At 43.7% G+C, this 19,000-nt stretch overlaps 1 protein-coding gene across 11 annotated transcripts in view; it reads left to right on the forward strand.

The window, feature by feature from the left end:
* Positions 1–19,000, forward strand: part of LPP (LIM domain containing preferred translocation partner in lipoma) — a 353,105-nt gene that overhangs the window by 216,230 nt on the left and 117,875 nt on the right. For all 11 annotated transcript variants that reach the window (XR_015700425.1, XM_087739193.1, XM_087739197.1 and 8 more), the window contains one exon: positions 5,143–5,817. Coding sequence is in view for 10 of the 11 variants with exons in the window: in XM_087739193.1 (XP_087595319.1) it covers positions 5,143–5,817 (675 nt within the window). In the remaining variant the exon portion in view is untranslated. The remainder of the gene's footprint in view (positions 1–5,142; positions 5,818–19,000) is intronic.

Genomic DNA, 19,000 nt, shown 5'->3' on the forward strand with positions numbered 1-19,000 from the left:
AACGCTGGGGGTCCGTGGATCACTCCTAAGGTAACTAAGAAGAATTCAGTGAAAGGTAACTTAAAAACCCATGTTTATTGTCAGTAGATTAACTCTCTCTGTAAAGGAGCTTGTCTCTCCTGAAAAACATTTTGGGGGCTGCCAAGCATAAAGGTTGAAAACCACTGAGCTGGAGTAATGTATCTTTATATGTGGTAATTTGACAGCTAAAGGGCTAAAGCTATTCAACTATACCTTTATGAAAAATGCCTGGAGAATTGAATAGAATGTGATAAACTTTGTGTTGGTATTTTTGATCCAGTCTGTGAAGCTGAATAACTGAAGGGATTCTATAGGAAATACTCTACAAATGCACAAAATAAAAGGAGAATAAAGTCCTTTTCATAAGTGTTCCGGCTGATCATATAGAATCATGCTCCTGCGGTAGACTATAGTTACTCTTTTTAAGATTTAACCCCGCAAACGGTATAGTATTATAGGCTAATTTCTGTAGAACAACAGGTTTCATCCCTAGTACCTATGTGATGACTTTTTAGTTGTAGGTATACACTGAATTTAATTTAAGATCTGTGTAAGTAATTTCTACAGAATGAAGAAACACAGAGTTACTCAGGATTTTGGGTTTCCCCACCAGGGTAGGTTTGAATCCAGATACCCGGCTTTGGCAGTCAGACTCATACGATAGCATGGGTTTATCGCAACACCATAGACTTCTCGTATGATGGTTGGTACAAGAAACTCCTGCAAATGTTTATAAACTTTCACTGTGTTTAAAAAGACAGGGCAGGAGTTACCAAGCAAAATGATTCTCCTCATGGTTACACATGGTAACTTTTTTTAGGAGAAGTGTTTTGGGGGTTTTTTCCTCCCACATTGATTGAGTTTTACTTGATTTTGTCAGTATTAGTTCACCTTTATTTGAACTGCTGGATAATTCATTTGTAGAAGAGGCAGTACATTTAGGTACTTCCATCTGTGTTTAAACAAGGCTCTTGTGCTTTCCCCATTAAAAAAAAAAAAGATTTTGTATTATAATGCTTGTGGTAGATGAGGTTCTGAATTTAACTCCTTCCTACTCTAGTTTCTCTTAACAACTCTGCGTTATCAGCACCTGGGGTTTCTAGTTTACTCTCTCTTTGCAAATATGAATTTGCAAGAAGGGGTTGATGGTAAGTAGCGTGGTTCTAATTTGCACTTGCGAACTGTGTCAGACAGTTTCATCTAGTGCATGGCGAGCAGAGGAAAGCCTGTCTTCCTCTGAAAACAGCCCTTAGAGGATGTCAGAGAGCGTGTTTGGCTACGATAGTCACTTGCAAACGTGATATCGTTTTGAAATGAGCTGTCCAGGAGCTGCTGGAGGAAGGGATGCCTGCACTCCTATGAATCCAGTCTTTGTCTTTTGCCGTTTTCTTTCTCCTGTTTCTACTTGTTTTCGTGCTTCTGGGCTGTCATTTTGATGTGCTTTTGGACGAGTCTGCTTCGTTGTACCGGTAGAAGTTCTGAGGACTCATTTGGGTGAAACATTTGTGACAGTCATCTGTTTTGCTGAGACTGTACCCAGTGATATAGGTAGCCCTTTCCAGCTTTCTGTTCATTACTCCCTCTCCATCTCCCTGGCATCTTTATAGCCTTATCCATCCATCCTATCCTCCTAGTGCCTTCCAGACATCTGCTGAAATCACTCTTCCCCGTGGTATCCGAGTACCCTTTTCTCATCCTTCTGCACATGCCTGTCCTCAGAGCAGGAATCTTGTCCATAGTTCATGTATGTTTATAAAGTCTTTTCTTAATCCATTAATAATCTAGAGGTTTAAGCCTGGGGTGATATTTGAGTGTGTGGCTGGGCATACAGAAGGCTGGACTGTGGCCACCTGTCTCTCTTTCAGGCAAAAGGGCAGAGGATTTATGGTGATACCTCACCTGTGCCCATGCTCACGAGCTATAGCCAATGTTCCTCTTCGCGTCCCTGTAAATCATCAGTGCTCCAGAAGTGTTAAATTCTGTCCTATTTCTCTACTACACCACATTAACTAGCTTTACACCCTCTTGCCCCGCCCCCCCAAGCTCAGCTTTCATCACACACTTGCCCAGCACCCTCAGAGGAATTCAGAATGAGTCACGCAGGGTGCCTCTGGGGACTCCTACTGATGCAAACTTCCTCCTCCTCAAGGCAGCCTGTGGTTTGAATGCCACAATGCAGCCGGTACTGGTTAGCTTGAGCCTTGGCTGTGAATTTGATGGCAGAGCCGGGTCTCTGGCCCAGGCACCCCCACTCATTGCCTTCCTTCACTGGGCTCCAGTGCAGGAGGGGGGACATCCTCTTTGCAGTGTCAAACGTGGGAGCTGCTCAGAGCCTTTCAGAATGGCAGCCAATAGGCAGTGAAGAGTTTTTTGGAGGAAGGGGTTATTCTTTCTTAAGGTGTATTCCGCTCCAGGCAGGAGACTGGCATCAATGCATTAAGTGTTATGTGGATATTTACATGTAAAGATTAAAGTCCCCCGGTTAGGCTTCCATTGCAAGAGCTTTACTAGTGGTCCGTCATCACCTGCTTCCAGAATCTGCATTCAGAAACATAAGATGTGATGAATAAGGCTCATTTATGTTGTTTTGGTTAGGGCTTTCCCCCTCCCCCCAAGAGGCCATTGTCTTTAAAACATTATCTACCTTCTCCCTCTTCACATGGACAAAAAAAATGCTTTTCTGGTGGTAATTACACAGTGCCGCATTGTGGACCTTTCATCCCATTACAGTAAGTGGACAAACTACTGTCATTTACAAGAATGAAATAGGTGAGGAAATGGGAAAGTTTCTAGCACTCCCTGGCATAAATGCCAAGCTGACATGGGAGAATAATTCCAACAGAAAGCAAATTTTCTTGCTAGCAACGAGCACTGGTGCAGTTGTGCTCTGAAGCAGGGATGGAGGAATGCTTGCTGCTCATCAGGTGTTTCAGAAATAGAAGAATCAGGCAATATTAATGGGAGGGCTACAGACCCTTAACCTGTCTCTGCCCTTGCAGTTCAACTGAGGCACGCTTCAGCTCTTCCTTGCTCTCAGTTTCAAAATCTCTTCAGTCTGCCTATGTACTGCCTTGTCATGGATCTGTTGGCAAGGTCAGGGTTTGAATACGTTGAGATGTTTTTTCTCTAGCATAAATTTGCTGCTTTATTATTCCCCACCTCTGCATACACACTGTTTACATCTCTCAAAATAGATTGATGCTCTTATTTGCCTGTTTTTTTTTTCTCATTTATAGTGATTCCTCATGGGAGGTTTACCCTGAAGGTGTGATTGCAGGAGTAAGGTCTTTACCACTAGTGCATCAGCAAAAATGTATTTGCACGTCACTAAGGAAGAGCTACCAGTTGGGTAGTAGAGCTTCCTTATTCTTTTGGTAGATTTGCTTGTGGGCTGTGGACTAGAAGTTGAGTGGCTTGCTCTTATCTCCCTTTTCTTCATATGTGGTGGTTGCCAAATGTTGGGGGGGGGGGGTGGGGAGGGGGTGTCTGCCTTTCTCCCACCTTCTATGGAAGGTGAGCTTTGTACCCTTGGAGGCCCAGAGAAATGTGTTTGAAGTTCCTCTCCAGCCACTGGCCTGGGTTGGTTTGGCAGCAATTTATTGCCGCCACCTGCTGACCAGGCAGAGGATTTCTCTGTCCCGGGTAGAGCTTGTGAGGGGGGTGTCCCCATGAGCCCCCAACGCTCTCTCACTTGACCAGTGGTCCCAGCAAGAGGGTGATGGGGCAGTAGGTAGAGGTCAGGGTGCCTGCATAAAGCAGGAACACCTGGGGACAAATACAAGATTGGTCATTTAGGGAAAGGTGGCACGTGCCTTAGTGTGAACACAACCATTGGTGAGGGCTGAGCTGGTCTGACTTTGGGCTGCTGTGAACTTGTAGGTTATCAAGCAGATCACAAGTGAGATCAAGCCCGGTGCAGGAAGTTTGGATGAGATATAACCTCATATAACTCTGGTGTTAAGTGCAACAGCAAAGAAATACTGTCAGACTGCATGTCTTCACTTTAATGAATCTCTGTATAGGAAGGCATGAAATTCAGGTACTCTTCGAGAAAATAGGGAGGCAAGAAGTTTTACTTAATCCTAAACTCCAGAAATTCAAGTTTTCTCTTCTTTGATTTAGTGAAAAGACTTAAGGGTGATCTTCAGTGCTCTTCAGAAACTATTTCCCATTGTTAGCTCTTTAACAAAGATGTCCTTTCACACCAGTGTTTTTGGACATGGGATTTAAATAAGAGATAAGCCAGAAAAACAAGTATGTTAGACAGAAGGATGTATGATGCCTATTAGGACAGTGTCACTGCACTAAATCTTCATTGGGTGGCCAAATCGCAGGAAGCGGCGGCACTTGCTGTGAACCTCTTCCCTGGCTGCCCAAGCACTGCTGTGCCCGGGGCGCCGGTGCAGGGTTACATGGCTCCGTGGCAGGAGCTGACTTCTGAAGCTCAGGAATCCTGGCCTGCTTTCTGCCCTTTAATGAGCCATGGGTAACATTTGCCTTCTCTGGGGTCACTCCAGGCTTTCAACCAGAAGTGCTTAGGAGCAGAGCCAGGGACAGGGACACCTCTGTATTTTGCTTTGATCTAAGTTAATTCTTATGGTTTGGGAGCTGCTTTTAGGCCATCGCATTCTGCTGCCTCCTGTGTTCTTAAAGGAGCTCCCTAATAGGGGGCAGTACCCTACAAGTGCTCTAGGAACCCAAGGAATTCCGTGTCTCCGTAGAGACTGTAATCTCATTTTTTCTCTTTTTCAAAACACTCTCCATTTTCACAGGAATGCATGGGTTTTCTCCTAATTATTCTCCAGCAAGTCTCCCTTTATCTTGCGTTTATCACTTTTTAGTTTGTTTGTTTGTTTTGAGGCGGAGGAGAAAACTCCAAGGAGAGACGAAATGGCGTGCGCGGCAGTTCTGCTCGGCTGCCGTGGTGCCGTCCCTGTTCTGTCAGAGCAGGGAAAGGTTGCTATTACCATTTTATACCGTGTGGTCTCAGGTACATTCCTGCTTTCCTAAGCAGTTTGAGTTGCTGTGCAGATGTTACTGTAAAACCCCCATTTCCACTTAACCCCTCACTGCTCGGGCTGATGCCTGCTGACATTGCAGTTCTCTCTCCTTGCTCCCTAGGGCTCTGGGACCTCGAGCAGCTCTGCTGCCACCACCCCATCCGTGTCCACCCCCGTCACCAGCCACAAGCGGATGATTATCCCCAACCAGCCTCCCCTCACCGCCACCAAGAAGTCCACTGCTAAGGGCCCGGGGCAGCCGGCGCCCATCCCGGTGACTCCCGTCGGCACCCTGAAGCCGCAGCCAGTGCCTGCCTCCTACGCCACGGCCTCCACTCCGAGCCGCCCGGCCTTCAACGTCCAGGTGAGGACGGCGCAGCCCAGCCCGCACTACCAGCCGCCCGGCCCACAGCCCGCGCACTACGGCAGCCTCGGGCCCGGCCAGCCCTACGCTCCCCCGCCGGCCCGCCCGCCCGGTGCCCCGCAGTACGGCCCTCCACAGCCCCGCGGGCCCGACTACGGCTACGCCCCGCCGCCCACCCGGCCCTCGGAGCCCGCCTACGGCTATGCACCTCCACAGGGCCGCTACCAGGACCCCTACTATGGGGGGTACGGGGGGAGGAACGGCTCCGAAGCACCCTATGTGCCACAGAGCACCTGGAAGGCCGAGCCAGCGTATCCTGCCAGTAACACCGTGGGCCAGGCTCCTCCTGGCCTCTACCAGCCATCTGGCACGAAGAAGACCTACATCACTGACCCAGTGCTGGCCCCGCAGCCGCCCGCCATGCAGCAAAAGGTAGGAGATGCGGGTGCTTGCTGGCATCCCAGGGGAGCGGAGAGCCGCACGGCTGAACATGTCCTGGGACCCTTCCTGAAAGGCGGCGTGGGGGGGTTAAATGGTGGCTGTGGGGACTTGGGGCAAGTCTCCCTCCATATGGCTTCTTAAAAGCTGGAAGTAGAGAGCTCTCGTCTGGTTTGAAAAGAGGCTTTTGTCGGGGCTTAGAAATGCTGTCAGCCTCGAAGGGCGAGACGGTGTCACGTGCAGAGGTGTGGTGTCACCCTGCGGGCAGGAGGGAGGTTTCGTCCCTCTGACATGACGTTACCCAAGGAGCTCGCTGGCCGTACCTCCGTACGGCTTTGCTGAACGTGGGTCTTCCCTTCCGGGCCTTCCCAAGATGAAATGAGAGGTTGGGTGTGAGCTTCTGCTCCGTGTGCTTGCAGACACCTCTGGTTCACCGGACAAATCCTTCCTCAGGCAGATAGGAGGTACACAAGAGGCTGGTTTTGATTGTGGTTCAGAGCGATTGCGGAGGTTGACCTCTGGCGTGTTGCTGTTCAAAAATCACTTATCGCTGAAACCACATGGAAATGAGTTCCCACAGAGCTCAGCTCTGATTTTCCTCTCAGGTGATGGTACAGCGAGTGGCCTCCATCCACTTGAACCAATGCCCAGACCTCATAAAGCGAAGCCAATTTGAGATAGAAAGTTAAGCTGGTCTGCCTGGTTTCTCTGCCCAAACTTTCACCCTGGCTTGCTTTTGTTGCTTCTGCTGGTGGCCGTCTCTAATGTGGCTCTGGGGTGGGACAGGAGCTTTAGCTTTGTGGGGTCCTCGTAGTGTATGACGGGCTTAGGCTTCACCAAAGGGTGAAGATGGCCAAGCCCGGTCGGGGAGGCGGTGAACCCATCGTTGCCCAGGCCCACCCAGGCTTGTCTCAGCATGTCCCTGCTCTCCAGCTTTTCAGTGCTCACAGAGAAAGGGGAAAAAGCTTCTGACACATAAGAGAAAGTCTGTCCTTCTGGCATTTCCTTCACTAGAAGCACACAGACTGTTTTCCCTGAATTCCACATTTCCTGACAGTGGGAACTTTTGAGGGCAAAGCTGCTTCTCCAGACAGTTTAGAGAGGGCAATAAATTACAAAAGTCACTGAAATATTATCTACTAGCAGCTAAGAAACTGCTTTTTCTCTTTTCTTCCCCTTCCTTACCAAGAAGCTAGGAGTGCGGAAAGAAGTAATAAACTCTCAACTCTGCAGGTACTTGGTATAGAGCTCAGATTGGAAAGTAGTGAAAGACACAAAATTTGCACATAGCCTTAACTCGTGTAAATTGCTGTGATTCCAGTGGAGTCACTGAGGAAGTGCTGAGGTACAGCAAATCCACATTTAGACTTTTATAGATACAAGTAGGCTTATATATATAAAAAATTTAAAAACTTTAGTTCAGTCAGCATCTCTATGGAAACGCAAATCATCTCGAACCACAAACAGCGCAAGCCTGTTAGTCTCATTTGCATTACAAAGCTGGAGGGACAATTTAATTTAGCTCAAGTTTGGGGTTTCATGTGTGCATATATATATATATTTCTATATATATGTTTGTGTGTGTGCACGTGGCATTTGCAAATACACATGCAGAAATACTTCATATATATCTCTACAAAAATAATTTCAGTTCTTCTGCCAAATAGACTATTATCTGCTTGGTGATAAATCCCTCCAGAACTTTCATTCTCTTCAAGCTTGCTAAGTATCTGCATTATTACCTATTTCACTTTTGAACATGGAACTGTTCTCTGACATATTGGCGGCAGACTCTGCTTGGTTGCTGCTTTGTAACATATGTAGTTTAATTGGTGAAGAACTGAAGGTGATCTTACAGTCTAACAGGAAATGCTCAGTAATAAAACACTGTATGCTTTGCCAATGAAGTAGTGTTGTCCAGTTTTCTTCTGTTCTCTTCCTTTGCAGACTAACTCATTCATAAAATCAACTTTGGAATCATTTTATTTAGAAAGAAAAAAAAGAAGGCTATGTTAGAGCCAGGTATCTGATAGGGAGAATTGTCACTGTAATTTGACTTGTTGGCTACAATGTGAATTTTAACGTATTTTCCTACACGCAACTGGCTTCTGCATTTTGTTGTTTTGCGTTTTCAAGGTTGATTTGAGGCCTTTCAGTTAAGGAAATTGATTTGAGAAGCCAGGGTAAGAAGCAGGCATTAATATATAACACATAAAATGCAAGAAGACCTTTAGGAATTTTTCTTCTTCCAAGGGAATGATCTTAAAATATAAAACAATTTCTAAATGTATTCAAAAAAGTGCATTCTTAATTTTGACCACACTTTGTGTGCAAAATATTAAGGATGTTGTAAAAACTCCATCTCAGATTAGAAGTTCATGGTCCTTAGTTCTAGTGCATACCATGATCCATCACTGAGAGAGGTAAAATTTTTCATTAAATTTGTTTAGGGTTTTTAATGGGTTAAAAAAAAAAAAAAAAGATGTTTATATTTTGCATTCTGGCTAGAAAGAGGTTCACGGTACTGTGGCTCTGTGTTTTTTGCTGTGTACTAATCGTGTTGAAGTCGCTGCTGATCCAAAATAAATCTGGATCGGTATGGGAACAGCAAATAATCTGTACTGGTTCTTAAAGCCCACTGAGAACAATGAGTTTTACTCACACACAACACTGTGTTGCATTCTGTCCTTGGGCCAGTTATGGAAGTGAGCGTCATGCATGTGAAACCTCTGTGCATTTTAGTCTTCTGTAGCACCCCGTCTAGCATTAATGCCCAAGTCCTAGTTAGGAAATGAACTGGTGGAGTACATGCCCTCATTTAAACCTTCATGTGCTTCAGGGCACTCCTGGCCAAAAACCACAGGAGCTTTCTCCTCTGGGTGGTAGATGGTGGGGATTTCTGTAGGAGCAGCAGTGGAGTTGTCATGAGACCATCACAGAAACATGTAGCACAACTGGCGTCTCTTGTGTTTTTTGCCAGCGGTGCTGTGCCTGCTCAGACCAAGTCAATGTCTGAAGCCTCTCTCTTAACTTCTCCCCTCCCAAAGGCCAGAGAGCACAAGACCAGGGTGACTCATAGGTATGCTGATTTCTGGCACCAAGATGTCCACAGTAGAAAACAAAAATGGCAAAGTCAGTTTCTGACATGGAGAATTCCTGCAAGTTTGCCCTGTAGCCAGAACAGAGTTGATGAAACTACCACCAGTGATTAGTGCAGCTATCATCAAATGTTTCTGTGCTGGACTGGTTAAGACACCAAATACCCTTGTCGAGCTCTCATATTTCCAATTAGGTCTAGGTCCTTTCACTGTTTTTGGTCATGTTTGAGTGGTTTTGAGACACTATTGCCTGTCTCCCAGGTGGCTTTGTGGAACTTTCAGGGACCTCATGTGGCTCCTGGTGTATTTGAGGGGTGACCACTGCAGACACCTGGGAGGTCTGCACTTCTTAGGTCTCAGATCCCTTGTATTCTCCTTCCTCTTTCTGAATCTACTCCTAGGCCTGGGGAACCACATTCCCTCCCAAAGGAACCTGCACATTTTCGGCATCCAGACTGGGTGCCACTGAAATCACTGGAGACAGCTTGTGGTTTTGGTCCAGAATGGTGGAAATTTTAACAAAAACATTGATCTCTTGAGAGCGATCTGCCGATTTGGGGAGGACAGAAGTGTCTTGTAGCTCTGATTTAATATAGCATCCAAATTCATGCTCCTTTGCTGCAGATTTGCTGGAAGGAGTAGGGGAGCAGTGTCCCTTTGGTAGCTGTGTCTGTTTTCACTAAAATGGCACAAGCGTACAAGTTTCCTAACGTGCTTAGTCCACACCAGCCACGAGTCCCATTGTCCCCATTTACATATGTACAGGCATCGGTGCATATGGACCATGACCTCCTCTTCAGACAGCCTTTCAGTGTTGTGCACTGTTCTAGGTGAGCACTGTGGAGATTAAGAGAGGAGACAACTGGAAATCAGGAGGTAAAATTAAGGAGGCAGCTTATGCTTTTGTCATGGTTTAGGTGGTGGTGGCCGCTCGTGATTAGCAGACCTCAACCACCGCATCGTTTCCGCACTGCCGGAGGTGGTGTTTCTTTGCTGCCTGCTGCAACCAGCATCGACACGGTCTTATGAAACTTGCAGTGCCCAAAAGGGGACTGTGACGGCTCGCTGTTTTCTCATTTTACACAGGTTTTGTCAGTTTTTCCACTGATTTAATACCTGTGATGGAGACATTCGCTTGGAAGTTTCATCTTTGCCTCAGAAACATCTGCTCACCAGTGTTCTTTGCTATGACTGATACACTTCTCTTGTACTGGTTTAATAATTTTTACAGTCTGCCATCACTCACATAAAGTAGATACCTCCGGCGCTTGTGTTTGAACTGAGACTAATGCTCTTGCTGTTTGCTGTTAATCTAGTGACTAGGAATTTTTTGTTCTCTGCAGATGAATAAATGCAATCTGCCAGATTCCCTCCTGCTGTCACAGGGATATATTCTTTCTTAGCATCGCTTTTTGCTTGCGGAGAAAGGCAGGCAGCTTGCTGTACACTGTCTGCCTCCCCCTGAGTGTCTTCTCCCCTAGAATCTCGTATCTCCACCCAAGTGTCCTCTTCCCAGAAGTCATGTATCGAAAACTTCCACTGGGTGGGATTCAGAAATGGTGTAAAATGATGATTGAAGTTGGTTTTCTGTCAGTGTGAGACAGTTGCTTCCCATAGTTTTAAAATGCTAAAATAAAGGAAAACCAAGTAAAATGAAAAAGGCTTATTTAAAATATTATACTTTGGCATTTAATGAATTAAAGAAGACAGAAAGCTAACGTAAAACGAAATAAAAGGTGAAATTCCAAAATTCAGAGTTGAATTTGTGATTTCAATGTGACATTTCAAAATTTCCAGATGAATATGCAGTTCCTTTCCACCCTGAGAATAGCAACAAATGTCAAAATGTTGACATGCTTCACGAAACAGTAATTCCAAGTTCTAACCAGTAGTAGCTGTATATCAGCTGCTGACTCTGTCATTGCTTCTGGGTGGATTAAATTAAATGCTGTTGCTTCTGTTAAAACGAGGAGGAGGGGAAGAAGGCAGTGGTGTCTAACAATGAGATGAGAAGCTCAGAGTTAGGACTTGGTGGTACTCTGTAGCATTGAGAATGATGTTTTCCTCTTCAAGGTATTACAAATGTCTGCATCAAAATCTTTGTGGATTTCTTCAGGATTTTGGGGTGAAAAGGTGCTGGCAAGAGGTGCAAAGAGGTGTTTTCAGAATGGCATGCTTATCCTGACTGCCGGAATCTGACACAGTCTGGTTTATACCCTAAACTTTTGAAAGAGCCCAATTCTTGGCTTGAAATGTGTTTGACATTTTCGTTTCAGAACTTTACTGTTTGTTCTTTGTATTATATTTTTATTATTTAAGCACTCCATATACTAGCAGGAACCAGCTGATGACAGAGCAATTAATCAGATTTGTCTCTTAGGAATCATATATTTGAGTTGCTTTCCTGAAATAGAGAAACAACGAGTTGCCAAACAATTACCTTAAAGTTAAAGATAACAGGGAGCCTGCAGTTACAGGAGTAAGTCAGGTCAGCACATACTGAGAAACCAACTTAAATTTACAGCTTCAGGATGCAGCTTTTGCAGCTTTAGCCTTTAGTCAGCCACAATGGGTTAGTAATATAAGAGGAATAATTGAGAAAGAGGCTTTTGGCATAATACCTGGATGTTCTTTCTTGCTCCTTCTTAAAATAAGCTGAGGACAATGCCTCCATACATGATAAGGCATGGGGCAACCTTGAAGTTAATTAAGGGCTCTGTTTCTGTGCTGTTTAACTCTTGATAACCAAGTGTCTACCTTGACAGATACTGCCAGATCATGTTACAGTCTAACAGATAAGGATTTTGTATCTGAGGCCATGAAATGTAGTGAGCGTGCATTTACCTATAGGTGGAAAGGAACACCTGATGGGGAGGCTGGCTGGTTTTCGAGCAATGGTGCTTGCCTGAACCCTGGGGCCGGCTGAGCTCAGGTCTCTAATGGGCAGTCTGGTCTGTAGCACGATGAGGCAAGGACAGTTGGCCTTGCTACCGGTTTACAGCTTTCAGTTCAAACAGCAGCACCCATAAAAGTGAGTGCCACTTAATTAGTTGGCAGGCATACTCTGGCTGTTGCGTGTGATGCTGCTGCTGATTACTGGAGGAGCTGTTTCCTTCCATTTTAAAATACACTGGAGTGCAAGCACACTGTAATTCTTCCAAAGCCAAGGCACCAGAGCACATGGTGAAGCTGTTCTTCTATCAAATAACCTCTGTGCCATCGTCAAGTTTATTGCAATGAAGCTAGGACATGAATGGGTAGGGAAACTTGCCCAAGCTGGGGAGAACGAGGAGACATGGAGCATCTTGGTGTCGTTGGATAGCTGTTCTGTTTGAGGTGAGAAGGGCTCTGGCTGTCCTGTCGGTGTGAAACTATTTGGGCTTATGACCCGATGGTAATGCTAGTATTAAGACAAGGAACTGCTTACATCATAGTGGTGCTTTGGGTGATGTGATGCTTTGGTCAAGTCATTTGGAGTGGATTGCCCTACGTTTGGGTGATTTTCCCACTGACCTGTGTGAAGCATATTTGTGGTCTTAATCCAGTTCTTAATAGCACATGTACACATATTACAGTAATGGTTCATTACTAAAGCACCACTTTGTGTAGGGAGCTGTGCACAATTTAAAAGATGATTCATTTCTCCATTGATAGGCATAGCTGTCCACAACTTCACACTTGAGCCTAGTATTTCTATGAGCAGGCAAGTTAGAAAATGGTTATGGTGCATAGTGAGCAGTGCAAGCCATGTAGAATCCCACCTAAAATAGATGTTCAGTTATAAAGAGTAGAAGGTAGTCCATAATGGCTGCTGATATCGTATTTTTTCCTCCAAGAGTAATGGTAAGAAATAGTTGGTAATATATGGTTACATTTCCTGATCATAAATGTTCTGGTACTAAACTGACTTAGGCCCCTGCATAATGGGCTTCCTGTTACGATTTACCTCTGAATAACTATAAAGAAACACAATATAGTAAATTAAATAGCAGCCTTTGGAGAAAAAAAAAGTTAAAAAAAAAAAAAAAAGAGGAGGTTTCCTATCACACAAGCTGAAAGAACTCCTGCAAGGCAAACAGAATCTGCAATTATACTGACAGTTTTGTTCTTAAATGAAAATAATAGTGAATTATAAAGCTGTAAATTTGTTTTCACAACAATATTTTGTTTTTATAACTCATACTAGTTCACTTAGTAGCTGCCTGGCTCCAGAACAAGTTACATAACATGATATTATGAATATGGTGCCTCAACTTTTTGTCTAGGGAATTAATTTAAGGGCTCTAAACTTTCCAATCACATTTTCTTCTTTGTTCCAGACGCAGTGTATTCTCTCTGCTTGAAAAAATATCAGATGAACTGTGTCTTGCTTGTAGCAGAGTAGTATTCGTTTGCCTCTTTATCCACACTAATAGGGCAGTAACTTAGTTTTACATGATTCTCAAAATAGTCCAGATTGAAATGTGTCGTCTAAAGTCAGCTACATAAAACAAATTAGAAGAGCAGAGCTGCTGTGTGTTAGCTGATCAGTCTAGCATTAGCAAGGATTTTCCACAGTGTGGTTTAGCACCAGCACAGACAGAGGAATTATTATTACTGTCAGTATCACTCACCCCCCCCCCCCAATTAAATCTTTTTCTAAACAAACAAACAAAATTTCCTCAAATAAATTGGCAGTAACTTAAACTGACGTATTAGGATTACTTTAGTCATCAGTAAAATGGAACCACACCTGAGCTATAATAGAGCAGATTAGCTATAATAATTTTCATCCTGTTATTGCCTAGTTAGACTCTGTTTTACCAGCACCTGAAGGATATTTTTTTCAGGGGTTTCCTCCAGCTTTGTGAGAGCTGGTCGCTCATTAAATGAATCACCTTCTTTTCTGCTGTTGCTGTGAGAGAGCTTGAAGTGAAAACTCATGGCTTTTTCAGGGGAAAAAAATGTGTAAGTGGCCAAGGAAGCTCCTGCTGTGTATATGCCACTGATGGATTCCTTCTGGGCTGTCACAAGGAAGCCCGTTGGGGTTTATTTTTCGGTGTAAGTCAGATGACAGAAGAAGTCTCCATGAAGAAGTGCCCTGCAACATTTGTACTCTTGTAAACCTCAGTTTCATGAGTATCTTGCAGACTTAAAGTCCCAGGTGACTATTGTGTTCCCCTGGTCTGATGATCAGTGTCAGAGAGGTGCCCTGCACCTCCTTCTCCAGCTTGTGTTAGAAGGCTCTTCTGTTTCCTTTGCCACATCAAAGTCCTTTCTCCCTCCTGTTAAGCAACACTTATGTGTGACCTCTCTTCCCCTAGACTGCATACCAAGAACATGCTTTAGAAACCCATCAATTCTTGCATGGCCTCATTTGAATATTTCAGTTAAAACTTTCTCCTGAAGTCATTTCTTTAACTGCATTTCCCATCATCTGGATTTTTCATGACTTCTATGTGTTTCCACATCATTTTCCCTGAGGGTGCTTGTCCCCCAAGACTTAAGCTTAAAATTGGGGCTTTTCCTGCTGCTGAATTTCTGTATCACTGAGCAAGTGGTGGATGAGTCTTTCTAGTAGATTTTAAGTAGGAAGAAACAACACAGTTGTATTGCAGGCAGACATCGCCCTGTAGATAACAGAGGGTGTTGGAAGCACATGTGCTTGTGTTTGTTTCTTTGTGAGACTGCTCACCAATAAATATGTCCAAATATAGTTTCCAAATCTGAATTCAGCTTCCCGCCCATCTTTCTTTACTCTTTCATCAACAGGTCACCTTCTGGTGAATAAATACAGCACAGCAATTAGAACCATATGTGTAATTAAAAGAAATTCAGCATAAATTTAAACAGCATGAAGATATGAAAGGTAAAACGATAAAGACAACTGGAAGCTCAGTTCTGTGTGACCCGCTTTTGAATAAACAACATTATATTCCACAGTCAATTATCCAAAAAGTACAATGTGTTCTGTTGCCAAAAAAAGGTTGTCAGATAGAAGTGGTTAGTCAAAAGGACACATGCACTGGAGTGAACATTAGTCTATTGTACTCAGTATAATATTATACAAACAGGGCTGGTTTGTTGCTGGCTTTTTTTTGTTGTTGTTTAATTTTTGACCACAGACAAGATTATGCAGCTTTTTAATATTATTTCATAAACATCTAATTGCAGGCTTCAGCAAGAGATGCAGGCATTGCTAGGGAAATCAAGTAAGGTATGCTCTGTGCAGCCCAATAATAAGGCTTCCAATACAAAAGTGGAAAAACAAGTCATTAGTTACAACCATCGAACGGAAGAGGTCTAATGGGAGCCACAGGATAAACATTCCATTTTATTATGTCTTCGTTATATGTTTTGCAAGACTCCGTGGTTATAAATTAAAATTGCTTTTTGCAGCAGTGGCTGTAAAAAGTTCAAAATCTGTGAATGTACCTATTATTTTTATTTATAACACAGCAGGCTGCTAGCAAAATTAACTTTTTTTTCCTCCTGTTTGTTAGTTAAAAGATGGAAAATGCATACAAACGCATATCTGCAGGAAGCACTCAAAAAAGCCCCCCTCCTTTTTTTTTTTTTTTTTTTTTAAATCAAGGTGGCATCAATTTAAAGTGGGAGAGAAAAGAGGGAGGGGAAACCCAAATGTCTCAGATAAAATTAACTTCATCATCATTACACAAGTTGGTAGGGTCTGGTGTTTGATTAGAAATTTAAATTAATGCTAGCAAAAGCATCCAGACTGTGTACTTCGACAGATGAGATGGGGTTTGTACTTGAGACCATGTCACTGACGAAGCAGAAGACTTTCCAGGGCTCTTCTCCAGTTGAACTGGCAGTCTTGAAGACCCTGATTACCAGCAGAAAAAGCAGTGTCAGGACAGGGTTTTCCCATGCTGTCTCCTGCCTTCTGAGCAGGCAGGAGACGTGCTGCTCTGTGAGGGAATGCGTTCAACCTCTGACTCTCTGCTCCAGACTCTTCTGAACCTTTCAGCAAAATAATTAATTTGTTTGTTAATTCAGCTTTTGGAAGTCACTGCCCCAAGGTAACAGCTGGAGCAAGAGATTTGTGGAATGGAGGTTTGTGGTGGTTGGAAACATCTGTTTCTACTTTTAAAAAGGATACAAAGGACATGTAGTTGTAAACCCTCATCAGCCCTTCTGCTTCCATTTAGGAGTTAATCATTAACTGTGGGACCATAGACAGCTGCTTCTCTCCACGACAGGCTATCCTGTACTTGTACAGTAGATCAGTGGCTTTCACCTTGCAAATCCCAAGTGTCAGCAAATCACTTCTGAGATGTACTTCCCCCTGACCTATGAAAGCCTGTTGTCGGAAGCCTAAATTCATTATGTGGGGACTTGCATGTCCAAGGGAGAAATATGAAATGGTATGCAAATTAAAAGAGGCAGAAAACCACTGCCCTAGGGACTTTCCTACCCTTTCACATTAGCATTCCCCATGAGCCGTTGAGGAGGCAAGCCGAGGTGGTCTCACTTGGGCTGGGAATTCCTGCTGTAGGGGGGACGAGATTCATGAGCATCTTTCTCCAGGGACTGGACAGAGAGCGCCTCCAGCCAGGGACCATGGGACATCACTAAGATGCATCACATCAAAGGAAAAAATGATACGTGCTTCTGAGTCTACACAGTGCTGCTGCTGCTGCTTCCTGGTTATTACCATTATAATTTTGCTAGTGTTGCTTAATAATTGTTCTAAATACTAGATAATGCCAAGAAATCAATACCATGGGACCTAATTGGTTTTCTATCATCAGAAAATTTTTAAAAAGTGTGTTTAGTGCTGAGGGACCTATTTTAGAGTAGAAACGTGAATTTTTCTACACAAGCTGAGTTCCTGCAAACTTTGCCTCCCACTGTGCTGACAGTTTCTGAGAAATTATTTTATTTCCCATTTTAGATGTTGGACAGTGACTCAGTATGCCCTGGAAATACTATCATTCTAGCAATTTTCTCATGTGGTAGCTCAGCTTAATGTCAGAGAAATGGGTAGTTATGAGTCCAGACACTGTAACGTCGGACTTAGGTTCTAAAAATAAATGTTTGGTTAACTTTTAGTTGTCAACAACTTTTCTACTGCCACACATGCTAGAAAATGGAATAAGCAGCCTCACACAATTCTAGGCACTCTCTGTGGTCAACAGAAGTATCTATAGAAGATGAAATATGCTGGTAATACAGATAAATGCTGTGGCCACTCTTGCTATGTAGTGTGTGCGCCCTGCTGTGTAGAAGTTTGGGAGCAGAAGAGTTAACTGTTTACTAAGAAGAGCAAGTGTGGGTCTAGATAGGCCTTGCTAGCATGCCTGATTTCTCAAATGTCTCCTTTCTGGCTCTAGGCTAGGTAGTTTAACCTTTTTCCCCTCTTAGTTTCCTCTGTAAAGTGGATATAATGTTTGCCTCCTGTATCACAGTGGGGTTTTTGAGACTTGATTGTCTGCAAAGTAGTTTTAAAGTCTATAAATGCAAAGTATTATTCCTATTTTCTATGTGAAAGGCAATTGAAATCATGTGCAGGGCCTCTCACAGCAGGCACAGTGGTTATTTGCAATGAAGGATATTTCTGCACCTTTGTATGGAAACGAAGAAAAGACCTCTCTTAAATCTGTGGCTATTAAAAACAGTTAACTTTTAGCATTTACGTACTGTTTTATATTTTCAGAGCGCTCTTATGAATCTTAACTAAATTCTTCACAAGGCCTCTGAAAGGCGTACAGCAATATCCTGCTTTTATGGATATTTCCCCATACTCGCGGAGGGAGAAAATAACTCAGCCAGGCACACAAGGGTAGCAGCCGCATGGCTTTCTCCTCCATTGGTCTGCATCTTGATGCAGTGACAGAGGGATAGCTAGGTACCTGTGCTAAGGAGATAAAAAGGTTGCCTCAGAGGTGGAGAATGAATTAATTAACCAAGTCATGTGGTTTTAAGGATGAGGTAGCTTTAGGATAGTGAGGTATATACATGCGAGCCTTGAGGAACGATGCAGTGTTCTGACCTTGTCTGGGTCTAAGGGCTTTGGTGGGATTTAGGGTGAATGTGGGTCACTCTCTCATCTGCTGAGTGTGTGCTTAGAGAAGGAATAGACAATGCCTTGCCATGGCATAAGTCCCTGTTTTGTTTTGTTGACAAGCATGGGGCTTTCCCAGTGAGACCAGGCATGACTATTAGCATTCTGGGCTTTTCTGTTACTGAAGCATCTGCATGTTTTATGGTGAACCAGATGCAAAGAATGTGGGAAATGAGGCAGAGGATAAATGTTTGTTGCCCAGTGTTCAGGATTGTTCAACCAGTTTCCTTTGGTGTTCAATCCGGGATGGTTCATCTGACATTTGGTGGCCATGTTATGCCCCATTCGGTTTTAGAAGGCTGTAAAACAAACTCATTTATGAGAGGATCTGTTTTGCAGCTGCAGTCAGGCTATCTCCATACAGTAATTCCAGCTGTTGGGAGTTTATGAGACGAGAAGCTAGGAATGGAAACATGCAAACATCCAAAAAAGCTGCAGCAGATATGACAACACATATATGAAGCCCATACACAGAATATGTAATATGTATGGAATGATATTTTAGCAGTGAGTTTGATCTATCCTGTGAAGGCACTTGAGTTGTAATGTACAGCTTACCATTTTTTGATACGTATATTGGACCAGAGCGATGTCGGTATAGCTGTATTAACTTTGGAGCAACTGTGTTGGTTTAATAACAGCTGGGAGTATAGATCAGAGGCTAACGTAGTGTTTGTCGTCTGGGGTTCTCAAGCAACAACGAGGAGACCGAGTAAATCACAGAGTGGCCTCTTCTGTTACTCCTTGCCTGCCTAAAACAATTACACATTGAACCTAATTCTGGTGTTGCGGTGACTTTACGGTTAGCTCTGGGGCAATCCACACCTTATACTTGGTATGTAGGAGAGCTTGGACTGGTGTATATTAGCCTTAACGTTTTTCGATACTTTCTTTCATGATACATTGATTCTGAGCAAACAGAGATTTTACTTCCCATATAACAAGGTATCCATGTGTGAGTTCTTGTAAAGAAGCAGGAAGACAAATGCAGTAACAGAACATCTCAGGTAAA

The sequence above is a fragment of the Nipponia nippon genome, unplaced genomic scaffold (assembly GCF_047370975.1).
Source record: "Nipponia nippon isolate SJK-2023a ecotype South Korea unplaced genomic scaffold, ASM4737097v1 scaffold_7, whole genome shotgun sequence".
NCBI lineage: Eukaryota > Metazoa > Chordata > Aves > Pelecaniformes > Threskiornithidae > Nipponia > Nipponia nippon.